Source organism: Zosterops lateralis, assembly GCF_965231275.1.
Source record: "Zosterops lateralis genome assembly, chromosome: 10".
Taxonomy (NCBI): domain Eukaryota; kingdom Metazoa; phylum Chordata; class Aves; order Passeriformes; family Zosteropidae; genus Zosterops; species Zosterops lateralis.
Genome location: NC_139770.1, coordinates 22,061,487 through 22,080,480, shown reverse-complemented (window position 1 = coordinate 22,080,480; position 18,994 = coordinate 22,061,487). Strand labels below are relative to the sequence as shown.

At 40.6% G+C, this 18,994-nt stretch overlaps 1 protein-coding gene across 4 annotated transcripts in view; it reads left to right on the top strand.

Moving 5' to 3' along the window:
* The window catches only part of FARP2 (FERM, ARH/RhoGEF and pleckstrin domain protein 2), a 78,435-nt gene that overhangs the window by 20,014 nt on the left and 39,427 nt on the right, over positions 1–18,994 (top strand). For all 4 annotated transcript variants that reach the window (XM_083868719.1, XM_083868720.1, XM_083868718.1 and 1 more), the window contains 5 exons: positions 4,503–4,607; positions 6,035–6,077; positions 9,638–9,716; positions 11,435–11,532; positions 13,545–13,659. In XM_083868719.1, the coding sequence (XP_083724845.1) occupies positions 4,503–4,607; positions 6,035–6,077; positions 9,638–9,716; positions 11,435–11,532; positions 13,545–13,659 (440 nt within the window). The remainder of the gene's footprint in view (positions 1–4,502; positions 4,608–6,034; positions 6,078–9,637; positions 9,717–11,434; positions 11,533–13,544; positions 13,660–18,994) is intronic.

The window sequence follows — 18,994 nt, the reverse complement described above, 5'->3', positions numbered from 1 at the left end:
TGCTCTGGAGACAAGCTGGGAGAGCTGGGGGGGTTCACCAGGAAAAGAGAAGACTCCAGGGAGACCCCAGAGCCCCTTCCAGGGTCTAAAGGAGCTCCAGGAGAGCTGGAGAGGGACTTGGGACAAAGTTCTGGAGTGACAGGACAAGGGGGAATGGCTTCCTACTGCCAGAGGGCAGAATTAGATCTGATATTGGGAAGAAATTGTTCCCCATGATGGAGGTGAGGCCCTGGGGCAGTTGTCCAGAAGAGCTGTGGCTGCCCCTGGATCCCTGGAAATGTCCAAGGCCAGGTTGGACAAGGCTTGGAGCAACCTGGGAATAGTGGAAGGTGCCCATGGCAAGTGATGGGACAAGATGAACTTTAAGGTCCCTTCCCACCCAACCCATCCTGTGATTATACAGTTCTATAAAACAAAACCACATGCTGTTAGTACTTTTTAAAAAGTTATTTCTATTTTATTCCTCTGTCCTAAGCATTCCTAATATGAAATATGTTTGTTCTTCTTATAAGGGAAAAAATACAGATATCTCCTTGGGGCAAGAAACTTCAGGTGGGAATGTTGTTCCAGTTTGATGCTGTCTTACACTGAGCCGGGTCTGAAGGTGTAGCTTCTCTTGCCACACAGGGCTGCCTGTGCCATTACTGCCTGTCAGGGTACCCTGCTGGCACTTGCACAGTTCTGAAGGAACTTTTCAAGCTTGATTTTGCTATAGAAATCAATTTGAAATAAATCTATTCTACTGAACAGTCTTCTCATGATGACTTGTTAAAATTATCTACAGTACAGTTAGAGCTGTGTCATGGAGAAAAGCTGTTGTTAGCTGCCTATTTAGGTTTTTTTTTCCCTCTGTTTTTTTCTTCTTTCTTTCTTTTTATGTGAAATAATTCAGTAGTATCAGTAGTCATTGTCTTGGCAGAAAATAAAGAGTAATTGAGAAGTTTGGAATGGAAAGTATGCCATGTTGTGAATTTGTACTGAAAGCAGGACCTTTATGAAATGCATTCATGCAGCTACTTGCCTGGATGTCAAAATTACAGTAATTAAGAAATTACTTCAAATATTTTGCTTTGTGCTGCTTTTATGCAAATTAAACAATGACGTGGAGCTGCCCACTATGTTACTTTCACTTCTGCCTACTTCAAAATGTTCAGCTCTTTGGAAAGGATGGTTATAAATGTAATAAATAACTAAGGAACCAAACAGTTCTGGGAGGAGTTTTCCCAAAGAATTTGAGGCACAATAATCAAAGACTCTGTTCTGTCTCAAGCTTTTGAACCTCATTTTTATTTTAAAATAAAATGAATACTGTTCTTTCAAAATGTGACATTTATCCTTTGAAGGGTGCAAAAAGATACTGAGCTTAAATGGAGGTTTTCTTAACTTTTCATTAACTTTCTTAACTTTCAACACCCAAAATTACAGCCCAAACAAAATTATTTTACACTTTTAACATTTGGATGGCACCTTTATAACTTAATCGGTTGCCAAGTGCTTCCAGCTCCAGCCATCTAAATTTCTTCATCTCCAGTTTCTCTTGAAGGAGCATGGACTTGAGCATGGAAGGAGAGAAGTGCCAGGGATCTGTGCCATACAGCCTCTTTTTTTGGGAGAGATGAAGGCAGCTAGATTGTCTTCAGGCACGGAACTTGATGGAGCCAAGAGACGTGGCTCAGTCTAAATGGAAGAAAGCTGTGTATTAGAATCCAGTTGGGATAATTTTAATGCCTGTATGGAACTAGCCCTGCACACAGATTGGCTGTAAAACTTGTCTGATTGTTAACAGTCATCTTTCATGTGTTAATCCAAGTATATCAGTTCTAACAGAAGGTGGTTGGAACCAGAATCTCTTCTTGTTTCATGAATGAGAAATCAGGGATTTGAGTCACAGGACACGTCCTGTGCAGAGGCTTCAAAAGGTTTGTAGATCTGTCCATGGAAAGGCAAGGCGTGTGTCCCATCTTCTGCACGTGAGGTTGGTCAGGGTAGTGCTGCCTCCCCACAAACATTGCTGGCTGAAAAGTGTTCCCTTCTTGGGTCTGTGGGGCCTGGGAAAAGGAGGTGTACAATAACAGATGTGTGGGTATGGACCTTAGAAAACAAGGGTCCTACTATATTTAAGGATATTTTCTTCTGTTACTATTTGAAGATTTATGCACAAGTCCATAGCAAGAAATGTGTTTGAATTGGAATTAAAAAACTTAATTTCCAAAATGCATTTCTCCAGGCATATGTGTCTCCTGTGGCAGAGTCTGTAACCTGCATGGGAAATATGCAAGAGACAGCAGAGAGAATGTCATTTACTGGAGATGTGGCTTGCCATTACCTGTATCATTCCTTATTTCATTGCCACCATTTAAAAACCAAACCCCATACACACAGTCTTCTGCAGGCCCAGATTTTGGCTAAAAAATTCAACTGGATTCTTACCAAGAAAATGCCTTTTTAGGCATCACAAAACTTGTTCAGAAAAAGAGATGAGTGCACATATTCATGTGCCATATCAGCACTCAGCCTGGCATCTCTGTACCATCTGCAGTCACTGAGAACTGGATCATTTCTCCTGACTTGCAGTTTTATTTGGGGACTTCAGCATTAGTGGCCTGAGCCAGTGTGGTACCAAGAAACTTTTTGAATGACTTGTGTTTGCAGCAGATGAATTCTCCTGACTGAAGCTGTGGTTGCTCTTACAGGTACCATGGCTGGTGAAAGCCTGAGTGAGAGGTACACAGACCCATCTTGTGTCATTCTCTGTCCTGCTTTTGTGCTTCTCTCTGAGGTTACAGGGTTGAATTCAGTCCCTTTGCTCACACCACTGCAGATACACAGCTATTTCAGCTTTGCAGCACTGCAGGGCTGTCAGACTTTTTCTCTATGAAATTTTGGTGTTTTTTTAAAGTATCATAGAGGCATTTGCACAATTCTAAAAACATAGACAATTGATATGTTTTTCCTGTAAGAGGCAATTACTTTTGAACCTTTTATGCACCTCAGTCATGTGAAATTATTTCCCCAACGTTCACTTTGTTTTTTATCTTTTAAGCCTAGAATAGCACATTCTTGCTCTCAGGTATTTTAATTTGCATCGTATTAAATTGTTCTACTTCTTTCCCTAATTTGGCTTTAAAATGAAGAAGGGTAGATTTAGATTAAATGTTGGAAAGAAATTCTTCCCTGTGAGGGTGGGGAGGCCCTGGCACAGGTTGCCCAGAGAAGCTGTGGCTGCCCCTGGATCCCTGGGAGTGTTCAAGGTCAGGCTGGGCAGGGCTTTGGAGCAACCTGGGCTAGTGGAAGGTGTCCCTGCCCATGGCAGGGGGTGAGGCAAGATGAGTTTTAAGGTCCCTTCCTACCCAAATCATCCTGTGACTCTGTGATAATTTATTATAATGCCTAATACTTTTAAAGGAGGTACTATTCCGAGCATGTAGAGTCATTACAGAACTGCTTTGATGGGAAAGTCAGAGAGTCTTCCATCACTGGACTTTTCCAAACAGACAAAACCCTGGTGGCATCACTGCTGGCAGTGTGTTCTGCTGGATAACCCGGCCTGCCACACCCTGTCCCCACAGCTGTGGGGCTGCCTCATGGCCCAGGCTGGAGCTTGGTGGCTGTGCCACCTCCTGCTGTGCCCTGCTAGGTTTGCTGTGTTGCTGGAATGGGCTGTGGCAGCCTTTTGAATTCTTTCCTGAGTGATGCAGATGCACTGATGTGTGGGTTCATAAATGCTGTTTGTGTCCTGGCACCTGCTGCAGTGACACGGTGAGAGATGCTGAGAGTCAGCTGGGTGATGGAGCCAGCAGCCCCAAGTGTGGCTGGTTTGGGTGTGCTGTAGAAGTTTCCTGTTCTCTCCTGTGTTGCTGTAGCTGCTTTCTGCTGAGGTTGGTGGCTTTGCCCCTAACTTGGCTCTCAGAAAGGGTCAGTGAGTGAGTTTCTTGAGGGAGAGTTTCATTGAGAGGATTCCCCAGCAAGGGTGGTGTGAGGAGGTTTGGTCGGGCTCCCGCTGTCCGCAGGCATTTCCAGCCTGGCTGCTGCAAGGGCTGTGTGTGGCCCTGGGGTTCCTGGTGAGACAAGGAGTGAGGGGTCTGTGTGGAGCAGGGATTTGGCAGCTCCTGCTCCGTGTGCTGCAGCTGAGGCAGGCCACAGCCCTCAGCTACACAAACAAACGTGTGGGTTTATCCAGGGAGCCGCAAATAGCCCGCAGCTGCTCTGCTCAGCTCTCTGCTGACCCTGCTGGGAGCAGGAGACTGCGTGTAGGTCACCTCCAGTGGCCCTTCCAGCTTCAGTTCCTCTGGTTCTGTGAAGGATTTTATATTTTTTGTATTTTGTATTTTTGTATGGAGTTGTGCCTGTGTATTAGATGTTTGTGTGTTACAGTGACAAGAACAATGTGAAAAACCTTTGTGATATTTTTCTCCAGTTTATAAAGGTGTCATTTTTTTCTGCTTGTTTATTCTTCTTGTTCTTCTTAATCTCACTGTAACTTTTTTTTATTCCTTCCTTAGTCAAAATGTTACGGCCAGACACTATTGACAGAAGTTTACAAGCATCTGAATTTGATTGAATCAGACTACTTTGGAATTGAGTTCCAGAATATCCAGTCATATTGGGTGCGTGCAGTTCCCTGACAAAGCTGGTACAATAAAAAGGTTTGGTGAATGCAGTTCCTTGAGTGACAAAAATTTCTCAGTCTGCTGCAGTTTCCTGTAGTCTCCTGTGGGATTATCTCTTGGATTCTTGTAAATCTGTTTCACTCACCAGAATGAGAGAGCTATTAAAGCAGAAGGGAGGAATCAGATCCTGCTTCTTGTTAAAGCTCAGAAATTGTATAAAGCAGTTAAATACCTGCTAATGTTCCCACCTGCAGGGGGACAGAAATAAAATACTCCTTTCCTTGGAAAGGAGAAACATGAACTCAAAATGTACTCTGCAGAGCACTTATAAAAATCAAATTATGCTGTGTAATTTTTGTTGTGTTCATATTTATCCTCAGTTAATTCAGTCTTCAATTAATTTTCCTGAAGAGCCATTACAAACCTCTTTCTAATCAACACAAACCTCAGCAAGCACACAGGCCTGCAAGCTTTTTAAATCATTGATCTTGATCAATGCTGACACCTTTAAGCCTCCTAGTCACTTATCCTGTACCTTGCAAAGAGGACAGTGTGGCTTCTAAATTAGAAAACGTTACCCAAACTTTCCTTTCCTTTTTTTTTTTTTTTTTTTTTTCCAACTTCTTTTAAATTACTTTTTTAATTTTAGGACCAACATGCAGAGAATATGACTGAGAGCACAGGGAATGTTAATGGCACTAATCCATGCTGCTCTCAAGCTGAGGAAATACACCAAAGCTTGTTTAGTTTCTGTTTCTTGTGCATGGTGTCCTAACTGTTTCTGCAGCTAATAAGGTTCTTAAAATCCTCAGCTGTCTCACAAACAGAGCAGTAACTAGTAAGGACAAACACAATTGTGTTGTAACAATTTTTTGTTTGAAAGTGTGGGGAAAATAAAAGGTTGAGCTTCCAGAATATTTTGCATTACCTTGGTGGGTGCTCCTTTTACTAGAACAATAGTTTTTGTTTTAAAATGTGCTTGACAAAAGAGAAAAAATGGTGGGAAGTTAATATTGAGTAAAACCCCTTAAGTAGGTAGGTAAGTGTGACAGAAATAGCATGGAAGGGAAAAAAATATTGGACCTTTTCATGTTCTGCAGGCTTTCTGTAATTCTGCAGCTTGGCTCCCGTGAGACTGTGGGTTTTGGCATGACTCCTGCCCTCTTGGCACTGGGGCTCTGCTTTTGCTGACCTGGCTCTTCTTCTGTCCAGATGAGCTTTAAGCACAGACCAGTGGCTTTCCTATTGATGCATGAGAAATGTCAATTCAAATAGATAAGTACACTTTTTCTAAAGCAAAGGAATTACTGCATTGAGGAAGAAATGCTGCTCACAAATTGCTGCTTAATTTGAATTTACTTTTCATGTTTTGGTATTATATTAAATATGAGTGTGAGTTGTAATTTTTTTCTCTTCAATTTCAGATTTGGCTGGAACCTATGAAACCTGTTATTAAACAAGTACGGAGTAAGTAGTTTTAAAAAAGGAAGTTTTCCTTAATTTGCATCTTCTTTATGTGGGTTGCTTTCACAATTACTACTTGATTTACTGGTTATGCTTCCCTGTAAAATACACATGGCAGGGGTGATGGTGGTTCCTGCTGGGGCATGCTAACCTGACATTTTAATAGGTAGTATGTGGTGAGTGGAATGGAAACTTCCTGTGGGTAGGGTTCTTTCTCTGATAAAAATCTGGGTAGGCTGGGGCAGCTGGTGTTACATTGAAGTGAAATATAACACTTGCTGTGTTAGCTTTTGGAAGTTGTGTTGCCATACCGTGGGAAGAAAAAGGAATATTTTGGCTGATTCCCATGTCAGCTCTCTCCACATGCTCAGGAGCAGCTTCCTTGCAGGAGCAGAGGTGGGGATCTCCCACCTGGCTGCTGCCTCAGCTGGGAAGTGTGGCTGTGCTGCCTGCCCAGGAGGATCCTGCAGCAGTGATGCTGTCTTGTCTTTATACCACCTAAAAAGTGTTAATGTGACAGACACTTTAAAGGCCCAGAATAGCTGAAGAATGCAGGATGCTGCTTGGTTCTTCAGATGTTGGAAGATTAGATACAACTTTTTGTTTTTTCTCTGTAGAACACAGTTAAGCAATTTGTTTGTTTTGTGGTTCTGATTGTAGAGACTTTGTAGAAGAACAAGATCAGGAGGGTGTGGTGGATTCCTACTCCTTTCCAGATCCTGATTGAAATATGTTGAAAATGAATGCTGGGAAGTAGCTTTTAGCTACTCTTCCGTCTAAAATTGATTGCTAGAAAATATGAAATCATCAATTCTAGCTAATTTTCTAACTTTAGGTCACGATTCTTGACTTTTGTCAACATTGTTTTCTAAGCAGAAGAGCCAAATCATCTATAAAATAAAGCTCTCTTAGGAGAGTACAGAATATTTTCACTCTATTTTCCCTGCCAAAAAGATGTTGGGAGTGTCTTTTTATATGCTCCTGGCTAGAAGGAATTATGTCCCAGGCAAAAGATCTGGTGGATCATAGGTCTGCAGTGCTGCTTGGTTACTCCTTCTGTAGCCTCTCCTATACTATATAAAGTGTGGAAACTTGACCTTAGACCACAATGTTCCCTGATGATACAAATATTGTTTTAAAATGGTCTAAAATCATGGAGATGCTCTAAGATTTATGGCTGCTTTACAGTCTACCACCCCTGTTTTGTTGCCAGTGAAACTGAAAGGTTTATTTAGTTTTTTGGGGAGGAAAAAAAATAAATTGTTAATATTAGTTTTTTAGAAATACCAGCCAGTTGTCTGGCAAAATTTTAAATTGACTGAAACATCCTATTTTCTATATATTGGGGGTTTTGTTTGATTTTTTTTTTTCTCTGTAGAATGTAACGATTTTAAAGTTAAACTTCTAACATTTAGTCCAGCAGCAGGGGAACACAGATGTTATGGGCTTTAGGGTGATCTTGCTCAAACTTGTTGGTTGATGTTGCTGCTGATTGCTGTGTACCTGCAGACAGGCACTTTTGAGTCTTTGACATCCTCTCTAAAACCAAAAGTTTTTGATTTATTCCCAGTTAGTTTTGGCTTTGTAGCATCCATTGAAGTTTATCGTGTGTTATAAGGTTTGGAGTTTTTTTTATTAATTTCAAATGAATGCAATCAGTTTTACTACTGAACCCTCTAGATGGGAAGGAGTTTGGATCCAAATTTTCAGCCTCTTGACAGGCACACAGTATCAGGGTGACATTTGGGTGCCTTCTCTGAGATGCTGCCACTTTATATAATATAGTGTTATATTGAGTAATTTTTTTTTTTTTTTTTTTTTTTTTTTTTTGTTTCTTGCTTTTGCTCACACTTGGCTTCTTATAATAAATTCTGTGCCTTGCTTAAGACTGGGCAAGTGGTTTTTTTCCTGATTTGAGTGGAACTTACTCATAGAGGAAAGGCAAGACTGGCTAAACAAAAAAAGGAGGGTTGTGCTACAGAAGCAAATGTGCAGTATTATGTTTTAAATTTTTTATAGTTATTATCATTTGATGTAAGTCATGTTTGAAAAACTTCCAAAATTGTTCCCACATTAATAGTTCCACTTGATTGGCATCAGTAATTTGCAGGACTGTTCTTAACCTTGTGAAAGTCTTCCAGAGGCTCAGAGTATTTTCAGAAATTTGATGTAAAGTTTTGGGCTTTTAACTGGAATAATTAAAACTATTTCTTTTCCTCACTTGGTCTGTCTCTAGAACTGTAGAATCCTTAGTCTCTGCCAAATGTAGGCTTTGTGTGTCATTATAGGGTGTTATTTCCAGCCTCCTTTCATTTCTAGATACTACACTGTAATTAAGATATGGATTTTAGGTTTTTTTTTGTTCACCAAAGCTTTGGTAATTTTGGAACTGGAGGCTGGCAGCTGCTCTTGTCACAGCTGTGATAGTCTGTGAGTTCTCCCAGCTACTTGTCAAAAAACAAAGTTTGTTATTCTCTCATCAGCAAATGAGAGGGTGAGTGAAGGAATGTTTGGCCTGTGGGAATCAGGTATTCCAGACAGAAAAAATCAGTGTACTTTGGGGCTGATGGGGTTAAACGGGACTTTGTTAAGCTTTAAGAGATCTTGGTGCTTAAAATAAATTAAAGCAGGCTGCTTGTGCTCCAACAAGTTTGATTTATTTTTAATTTGGCTAAGTTTACTTTGAAGCAGCAGTGGCAGAGAGAGTCCTGGGGGCACAGCCTGGCTCTGGTCCAGAGGGTGCCTGTAGACATCAGGTGGATGCTCGGCAGGCTCCTGTAAGCACAGCCTGGCCAGGGCTTTGCCTGCCTCTGGAGTACTTGGCCTCATTTGCTTTCAGGCAGGAAAAACAATGGGAAAACAGTGGTGCCCAGTCCTGGCATGGTGAGAGACTCTTGTACCCTGTAGTAATTCCTTCAGCAATCCAGGTGGAACAGGGATTGTGGTTCCACAGGCTGAGTTGTGATGCTGGAACTGTTAATTTAGAGCATCATGGACTGTTCCCAATAGTGACCAAAGGTTCCCTTTAATTTTGAAAATTAATTGGTTTTCTGCCTGTTGTTGAGATGTATAAAAATAGTGTTGAAAATGGGAGGAAATGGGTATTACCAGGCGTGCTGGGAGCAGGCTGCAAACACCCTTTTATCTCCATGGGGACCCAGCCACATCTGGTGGCATCAGTCCTGATGGTGGAGGTGGGTGTTGAGAGCCTGTGGGATGTGCGTCCCTTCTGGGACCCTCTACCTGGGTCACTTCTGATGGTTTTTTATGCAGCCAAGTAGGTGCTTTGGGGTGTTACAGATTTCATGTTGCATGAAACTCTTTTTCCAGCATTCAGCCTGCAGACTCACCTTGTCAGTGGTATCCAAGTTCCTCTGCAAAACAGCTGCTTTATCTCCCTTGACATGAACAACCTACACCAGAGCCTGCTGTGGTTAGTTAGGGTTTGAAATCTGGCTAGACTTTCTTTGTGTTGTTTCTCTGCTGTTGGCAAACAGAATATGCATGTGTTTATGAAGAGCACCGGGGTTTTTTGTGAAATTTTTGTGAAACTTTTCTTCCAGGACCAAAGACTACAATGCTTCGTCTGGCTGTGAAGTTTTTCCCTCCAGACCCAGGTCAGCTGCAAGAGGAATATACCAGGTAAAGTCTTTTTAGAACTGTTGGACTTGCTTTATGGACTGAATTTAGAGAGTAGGAAGGCAGCACAGCTGCTTCCCAGCAAAATTGAGGTGGAAGATGAGTGAAGGAGCACTTACAGTGAATGTTACAGTTTCAGCAGATATGTGTTGGCAGATGAATGTTATCAGAAAAAATACTTTTCAAAACAGAAAACAGCACAGGTTAGAGCTTTCCAGCCACATAGTGTCGAGGGAGTCAGAGTATACAGAAAATAAAAATGTTTATAAACAATGTCTATTAAAAAAATATATATAAAATAATAGGTACATATTTTAATAAGTGATTTAAACTTCCAAACACACTTTGCTCTTGCAAATGCACTTTACTGTTCACAATTTTAACCATGCTCACCATAGGTTATTTTTGCAGGTTGCTAATTGGTCTGTGGTCAGTTAAGCAGCCCTGTCCACCTGTTATCACCTGGGGAGCTAGATTGAAATCTGTGCCTCTAACAAGGACATTACCCAGATGTTGGTGTTTAAAGAGCTCATTTAGTGCTTTTTTTCTGCTGCTTTTAATTGGAATTCCTCTTAGAGAGGTTCCTTATTATCCTTCAGATGTTTTTAAGAACAAACCAGCGTGACAGCTGTTGTGATTGTCTCTTGTAAGGAGAAATACTATCTAAATGTTTCCTTTGCACCAAGTTTTCTTAACTGCTGTTTCATATAGGAAATTCATTAGGAATGCAGCTTTTTAGAGCAGGAACTGTATTTTTCCTATTTATTGAGTATTTATGGTCTGCATTTGGAGCATCTGGGTAATTAATGATGCTGTTAATGATATTGTATTCTTTATTGTGAGTGTACTGAAGAAACTGAGAGAGCTCACCAGACATGCAGAAAGCAGAGCGTACTTTCTGAGAAGCCTTTAATGCATACTTACAGTACTTAAAAGTTTTTTAAAAACCCTATCATTCAAAATGTATAAATTTAATATCTTTTGCTTTGTGAATAAAGTTTTAAAATAAATTCTTCTTTAAAAAAATCTTATTGCTATCAGGGTGTAATTCAGTAAAGAAAAAGAATCAGTCTGCCAGTTAAAGTGAGTTTAAGGTTTAAGTGAGTTGTTGCCTGTTTACTGGAGTCCTTACTGTAGCTTCTTCCAAGTAGAAGGAACAGCATACAGAACTTAAACAGAAATAATTCCTCTTTAACAACTGAATGGGAAATATTTTAGTTGAACTAATGTAGCAGTATAAGAGAAGTAAATTGAACTTCTCACTGTCTTTGTAGGCTGCTAATACAGTTCTGGAAAATACAACTGCTGAGTAGATTAGTTGAGTGCTAACAGAAATGCTTATCAGTTTCCCTAACAAAACACTGGAATCAGTGATGTTCTTCCATCTTTTTTGCTAATAGATAAGATCACTTGAAGTGTTCTTTAAGTTTCTTTCCATCTAAAAATGATGGGTACTGTTATTGCACAGTCTGCTTAAAACATGGTTTTCCTTCTCCTTCCTTGTTCCTGTGAGTGTTTTTGTGCTGATAAACTGCACTGGAGCAGTCACAGGTTATTTTGGTTTGGTGTGACACCCCTTGGTGGCCAGGCTGTTGTGTTATTCTTTGGAGAGCAGAAGGATCAGGAGATGCTGCTTTCACAACCTCCTGCTCAGTTGTTCTGTTGCCCTCTCACATGTCAGGATGGTCTCTGTAACTCCACCCCTTGTCCCTCTCCTCCAGGTACCTGTTTGCATTGCAAATCAAGAGGGACCTGGCAGAGGAGAGACTGACCTGCAGTGACAACACAGCTGCTCTGCTGGTCTCCCACCTCCTGCAGTGTGAGTATCCCAGCTGGGCTGACACTGCTGGTGCTGCCAGTGTAACCCACATTAAATCGCACACAGAAGCTTTTGGTAACTAAAAGAGGTCTCTGCCTCACAGTATTTCCTTCTCCACACACTGTAAATATGTTGGTTTTCAACCCTGGGATGGTCATCAGGGATAGTGTGGGGAGGAACAGCTAGTGCTTATGTGTGAGGTAGATTTGACTTCAGGGGAGTAGTACAAAACCATCCCCTTGCTGTCTGTTTCCCTGGCTCTGCAAGCTCTGTTCCCAGCACTCCACATCTTCCAGACAGCTGTTCCCACCTGTCTAGGTGCTCCCTTGGCTTCCCTTCTCCCTTTCCCTGTGCCTGGGAGGAGATGGCTGTACAGGAACTGGGCTGAAACACAGCTGAGAACTGTGCTGGAACAGGTTCTGCAGTGGGGCTGTCAGCAGCCTTCCTCCTCCTTGGGACTGAAAATGGAAATGGGAAGCAATTTATTTGGAAGCACTCCATGCTGCTGCTGGCTCAGCCTGTACGTGCTTAAAGACCGAAAATGTGGCCTTTGAGATGAGGTTGGAAACCTTGAGTGAGTTCAGACTTCAAATTGCTGGAGCAGCAGCTGAAGTGTTCTCAGGTCTGCAGCCTGACCTGCAGACAGGGCCTTTGGTGGCTCTTTGCTGGCTGGAAGCAAAAGCTGATCAATGATGTTTCTTCACATGTGCACTGCTAAGTAGTTATTGGTTGTCTAATTCTGCAATGCAATATCATAGTACAGTTATAATAGCATTACTTCTGGTGATTTTATTGGAAGTGCAAGTCTATCTTGTGTATGTGTACGTCACTCACTCAGCAGTGAGTGACACCATTAAAACCTGCTCCTGGTTTTCCAGCACTGTGGAGCTGACGAGGGACTTTCACTATCAGGCCTTTGCTTAGCCCGATTCTGCTCTTCTGGAAAATGGGCTGTGAGGAAGAACAGGTTTATTTTCAACAGCAATTATTTTACAAAAGCGCCTTTCAGAATTTTTGACTCGTTCTTTCATGTGCTGGCTAGATTTTAAACAGGATTTGCTGTGTTCTTGTTAAGAACAAGCCCATTCCTTTCTCTGACAGCAGCTGATGGCAGTTGCCCTCAGACACAGAGCAAACACGTTGCTGCATCCATCCCATAATCACTGCACACAGCATCACAGACTGACTCTGCATCTGTGTTTGGTTGCCCTTGTATTTGTCTAATTTTTGAATTTGCTTGTATTTTTGGCATCCTTCCACAGAAATGAGCCTCACAGCTTAGTTTTTTGGCAAGTTTTTAGGACAACATATGTACTTTTAACTTTTAATACCTTTTGGTTTTGAATTTAATATTGCAGCTTCATATTTTTTTATCAGAAAAAGTAAATGACTCCTTAAAATTTATTTATTCTGCTTGTAATTTTTATATACATTTGCCACATGTTCTGCCTGCCTTGTACTTTTGTATTCCAAGCCAAAGACTTCTGATAGTTTTGTGTTGTATCAGCTGGAAGCTGTTCTGCACTTCACAATAATGCTTTTTTCTTCTGTAAGTCTTCCTAAATTCACAGCATTGCATCTGAAAGACATGGATATGTGAAGGGGAAACCAAAATTCCAGATGTAATTTGCCATCTTCCCGAGTAGCCTTGTCTATTACTACTTTACATATCTATAGTGAAAAATAAATTGAAATATGCTATTTGGTATAAGGTATCTGTAAGGAAGAAACATTCAGACCCCCTCACAGATCTTCTACAAATCTCACATCTTTAACCCTTGAGAAGTCTAAATTTTCCAGACAGTGTTCAACTACTGCTGTAATCCCTAGGAATCCTCATCTTGAGATAAATGTGGGTTTGGTAAAATGAAGCTGGATACAAAGCATCCTGCACAAACTTGGAGCACTTAAAGGCTCTTGTGGTCTCTCTAATTCCTTCCCAAGTATTTTCTGTTGTTGTTCCTTTTCCATTGATTCTTCTTACTCTAACATTATTTTGTTTTCTGTTGTAGCTGAAATAGGGGATTTTGATGAATCAGAAGATCGAGAACACCTTAAAACAAACCAGTATTTGCCAAACCAGGAAAAACTTGAAGGAAAGATCCTGGAGTTCCACAGGAAGCATGTGTAAGTGAGGATTAATGTAAACCACTGAGGTGACCCCTGGGTAGCAGATGGGCTTGCCTGTGGGAGGTTGAGCAGCAGTGTGGCAAGATGATGTTAAGAGTGTGTAAATTAAACACCATTTATCTTGAGCAGGAAAAGTTTGGTGTAGTCAGGATGGGGTTGTTGGGCAGTAGTTTTTCTCAAGTGATTTTTGCAGTGGGCCATTAATAAGGTGCCAAAGAAAGCTTACATGTAATAATGCGTTTAGGCAAAATAATTCTTCAGAATTTCCATTCTACAAAGTTTAAACTCAGTTTTGCCCCCATATGCAGAGCTCTTGCTTTTGTCTAAATTATTAAAAATCAATTACATAGTATTCTTTTGCTGGACATTAAGCATAAAGGGGATGGAGAAGGATGGAGGGAGTGGAGAAGAAATAACCTCCATCAGAATTCATGCAATACCTTATCCTACAGCTGGGTATTTTTGAAATAAGGGACAGTTATTGGTGACAAAGAAACTCTGCCACAAATATAAAATTGGTTCCAACATGGAGTCAGGAACTGCAGGAAGTTAGTTTTCTGTAATTTTCAAGACCTTGCATGTTAGGATTTAGCAATTTGAAGTGCTTTTATAAATTGTGAATGTCCACACAGGCATTTTATTGTGCATGGTTCTGTGTTTTAATCCAAACTTAGATTTTGCTTTGCTCTCTGTGGGTGAACTTGTGGACTGTTGCTGACTGATTTTCTTTTAAGACAGAACAAAGGTTTTTCAGGGCAGCATCTGTGTTTAAAGACACATCCTGTAGTGCTGGAAAATTAGTTCCTGAGAATTTTGGTCATTAACTATTTGCTGTTTATGATCAGTCATTTTAACTTGTTCTGTAATTATTGCTAATGATGAAATTTCAGCTTTGTCAATTCTTCATGAAATCAGATGGTTACTTTTTTCTGCTTTTGAACCTTTGAGGTGCATGTGGAAATGATGAAGAAACAAAAGAAATGTTTTTAAGTAATTTAAAGTAATTCTGAAGTAATTTAAAATACACGCTAGGATTCTTCACCTTGGGAGAAGGCAGCTGGAGGAGGGAAACCATTCATTTCATTATTTTTCTCTGTCTAAAGAAAAATGCTGAAGTAATCAGTCATTTCAAAGCAAATTAAAAGGGGGAACATCCTTTTCACAGAACTTGTAGTGACATTGTGATGCTACTGCAGGTTGCTGTGGAGTCTGAGGCTACAAATGGGTCATGCAAGGTTTTGATGACACCATGGAGGGTGGGTTGATGGCTCTCAAACTTGAGGGGAAATGTGGGATTTTTAGATCTGAGTACCCCCAGAGCATGGACAGAACAGCCCAGGATTCTGTTGAGTTGCTTCTCCTTGTGGGGAATTTTCCTGGTTTCCTTCTCATGATGGAAAGGTTGTCACTGTCTTCTGAGTCAGGGACTAGTAGTTTTGTTAAATAGATTTGAGCTTTTTTTTTCAAAGAAGTTACTTCTAGTCACTGGTTACAGTAAGAAAAGTTTGTATTTTTCCCTGTCAGGAAGGAGTCAGGGAAAGGTTAATAGGTAAATATGCCTTGTTTCATAAATATACTCTTCAAAAATAGTTTAATGAGAATTGCATTTAATACAGCCATATTATTAAAATGATTGTCAATCTTATTTTAAGACAGTGTTTTAGAAGTGTTCATGCAAGCCACGTTCAGAAGCATGAAATTAGAAGAGGTTACCTTTGAATATTAGCATTACCTGGGTACCTTGAGGGCACGTTTCAAATTTCCCCTAAGCCTTTGGAAACATTTTTGTTAGAGAGATGTCATTTTTCAAGCAGAGCAGTCTTAAAATTAGCTGTGGCTTCCATGGTTTAACCCCAGCTTAGCCCCAGGCTGCTGCCAGCTCCCCCTTGGTGGGCTGGGGGCAAGATGTGAAAGGGTGAAAGTGGGAAAAATCTCAGCTTGAAGTACAGACAGTTAAAAAAGTGAAGCAAAATCCACCCATACAAAACATGCAAAACAAAACCAGGAATTCTTCCCTTACTCCCCACTAGCAGGCAGGAGTTCAGCCATCCCCAGGAAAGCAGGATCCCATCATGGGTAGCAGTGACTTGGGAAAACAAGCCCCATCACTCCGAATGTCCTCCCTTCCTCCTTCTTCCCCCAGCTTTATATGCTGAGCACGAGGCCATATGGGATGGAATATCCTTGGGGTCAGTTGGGATCAGCTGTCCTGGCTGTGCCCCCTCCCAGCCCCTCCCTGGTGGAGTAGAAAAGGCCTTGGCTCTGGGTGAGCTTTGATGGGCAATAAGGAAAACACCCCTGGGTTATCAACCTGTTCTCAGCTCAAATAGAAATCTCACCCCAGGACCAGCTACTGTGAAGAAAATTAACTCCAGCCCAAGCCAGCACACACATCCCTTCCCTCTTCCCTTGCTCAGGGAATATTGACCTCCCTTTCCCATCTTCAGCGGTTGAGGAGGGTTCCAAGTTTCCTCAGAGTAGACACATTTTTCCTCATTTCTGTTCCAAAGAGCAGGAACCTTGGCATTTGGCTTTCTCCTGGTGAGGCATAGTGCAGCTGGACAGACAAAAATGTTTCTCTCTCATATTATTCTAGTGTGTCATATTTTTACTTTTTAAATTTATTTTAATTTTTTATTTCCTTTAATTTACCTTATTATCCCCCCACTTACCTTTAGCAGACTGGTATTTCTGAGGCTAGGTTGGATGGAGCTTGGAGCAGCCTGGGAGTGTGAAAAGTGTCCTTGCCCATGGCAGGTGGGGGGCACTGGATGATCTTTAAGGTCCCTTCTCAGCCAAACCATCCTGGGATTCTGTGATTCTTCCACTGATGATTGCTCCTGACAGAGATTCCTTGTACAAACCAGGTGTCCAGGAAGAGAAACCCATTTCTGGCAGGATGGCTCGTCTCCTTTGCTCCTTTAGATTGTTTTTTTGTACTTTCTTTCTGTCTGTTTTCCTTTTTTTTTTTTTTTTTTTTTTTCTTTCTTTTCCTTTTTTCTTTTTTAATTGCTTTACTGTAACTATTAAAAGTAGTAGAAAGTCATCACCCTCAAACCAGGAAAAGCAGAACCTGCCTATCCAATCCATTCTGTAGATGGAGAATGTTGTAAATGGAAAGATGGCAATTGAATGCTTCTTTCCTGTTAAACGTATTTTTTCTTTTATATTTGTAAATTCTTTTACTTTCAAAAATATAGGAATATGGGTTCTATACTTTTCAAAAATAATAATGGTAAACGAGATGAGTTATATTTTTTGGTGTAGCACATTAGTTATAGCTTCAGCAAGAGCCTGAATTAACTTACTTTATTTCTATAGTTCATTAAAAATAAAAGATGTATATTTTGTATATGGTATATTCGTGTGGTGTAGTTAATTCCTGACACCCAGACACTCAAAATGCAGTGTTTTCTGCCTTCCTGTGAGTAGTAGAATACTTGCTGGGAGGTGAGTGCAGGATTCAACATGACAAATTTTGCCTGTGTGCACATGTTTGTGGTTTCTTTGTCTATACATACATAAACCAGCAAAGAAGTAGAAGATTTAGAAGATTTATATTTACATTTATTGTTATCCCTCACATCCTTTCACAACTTGTTAGTGTAGCTGTCCAGGAATATAAATTCTTTAAATTGCCTGCAAATTAAAAAAAAAACTTTAACTTGACACTTCATCTTTAAAGTTCTGTATTAATGATTGGGCCTAAATGCTCTGTAAATCACCTAACACTTGACAGCATTTATTTTGAGTCCCTTGCCATGGGAATATTGTATCACAACCAATATTTGTCTGGCTGGATGGTTGTGAGGAACTTCTACACTAACACCTATTGCACTGACAGCAGTTTGCTGGAAATACTGATATTAGTGTGTCATCCATTGACCTGGGGAAGATTAAGTAGATTTATCTGCTTAATGGCTGAACAAAATTAGAGCAGATTGTTTTGGGGCTGGGCTGTGCAGCTAAGCCTGCAGGCAGCATCTGAGGGCAATTTCTGTAACTGCCTCTCTTTGTACCCATCTGCGGTACAGTCAGAGCTGCCTGGCTCTGCTCACAGCTCCTCCACACCAGGCTCAGCCTGCTCTGGGGGGTACAGCCAGGTTGTGTGCAAGTGAACACTCTTCAAATTGGCTGGTATCTTATTTTTATTTGTTTTTCTGAGATGTGCTGTGCTTTGGGTCATATCTAATGGTACATGGAATAGCAGTCAGTGGTTCTACATTAGTTACACCAGACTGTTCATAAGGAATCTTTAGTGCTATAGAGCTCCAATTTTCTAGTTGCTGATTTTGTTTTTGCCTGCCTTCCCTTCCAACCCTCCTTCCCAACCTCAGCACCCTCTTTAAAAGACAAAGCCCCGCTTTCATTCTTAATGTTGCTGTATTCAGAAGAATTATAGCAGGAATTAGCGTGGGTGGGAGTTACACACAGTGCTCTCAGAGTGTAACTCAGGAAGCCCTGGCCAAAAGTAGGATTTATGATCTACCTCTTTTGTCTTGCATGTATTTAATAAATAGGAACCATGGTACTCCAGCCTTTTTGACGTAGTTAAGGAATCTGTGGTGGAAATGGAAACAGCAGTTAGTTAAAGCCAATATTAAAGGCACTTACTCCAGTGTTACTAATTTCAGTGAGGGGAAGGGAAATCTGCTTTATCAGTTGAAGCTCTTGGACATAACTAGTACACATAGTTGTAACTTTAGTAGAAATGCAACTACAAGACTCTCTCTGTAGTTTGGCATTTCTGTTTCCATTTGAAATCAGGTTTTTGTGCCTCTTATGTACTTCTCTTTATATTACATGGTCACATAATACTGACGTTTGGATAAGGGTGGATTACAGACTGAGCCTGTAAAGTCAGGAATGTCACTGAATCCCTGCCTTCTGCAGCTGGCAAAATAAATTTGTGATTTCCTGCTGTAGTGTTTTAGATTCTTTGTTTTCCCCTTCAGAGTGAGCAAGGCAACAGAACACTGATGAAATGCTGTTGTCAAATATGTCTGCATTCAGGCTTACTTTCTCAGGGCATTTTGTGTACCAGTGTGTTTTAGACTAAAGAGAATTTTAGCAAGTATAAAAGAAGCATTGCTTTTTCTAACAACTTCTATTTTTAAAACCACAGCATATGAAATAAGTTTGATTATATAATAAGTAATTATAAATTATATAAATTATATAATAAGTAATTATGAAATAAGTAAATGATTATATTCTGAATTGTAGAAGCAGTTCCTACTTGGAGTTAATAGGTATTTTCATCATCCCTAGTTCTGTTAAATTCAAGTGTAATTATCATTCACTTCAATATTCTCTATTTGTATTTTAAAAA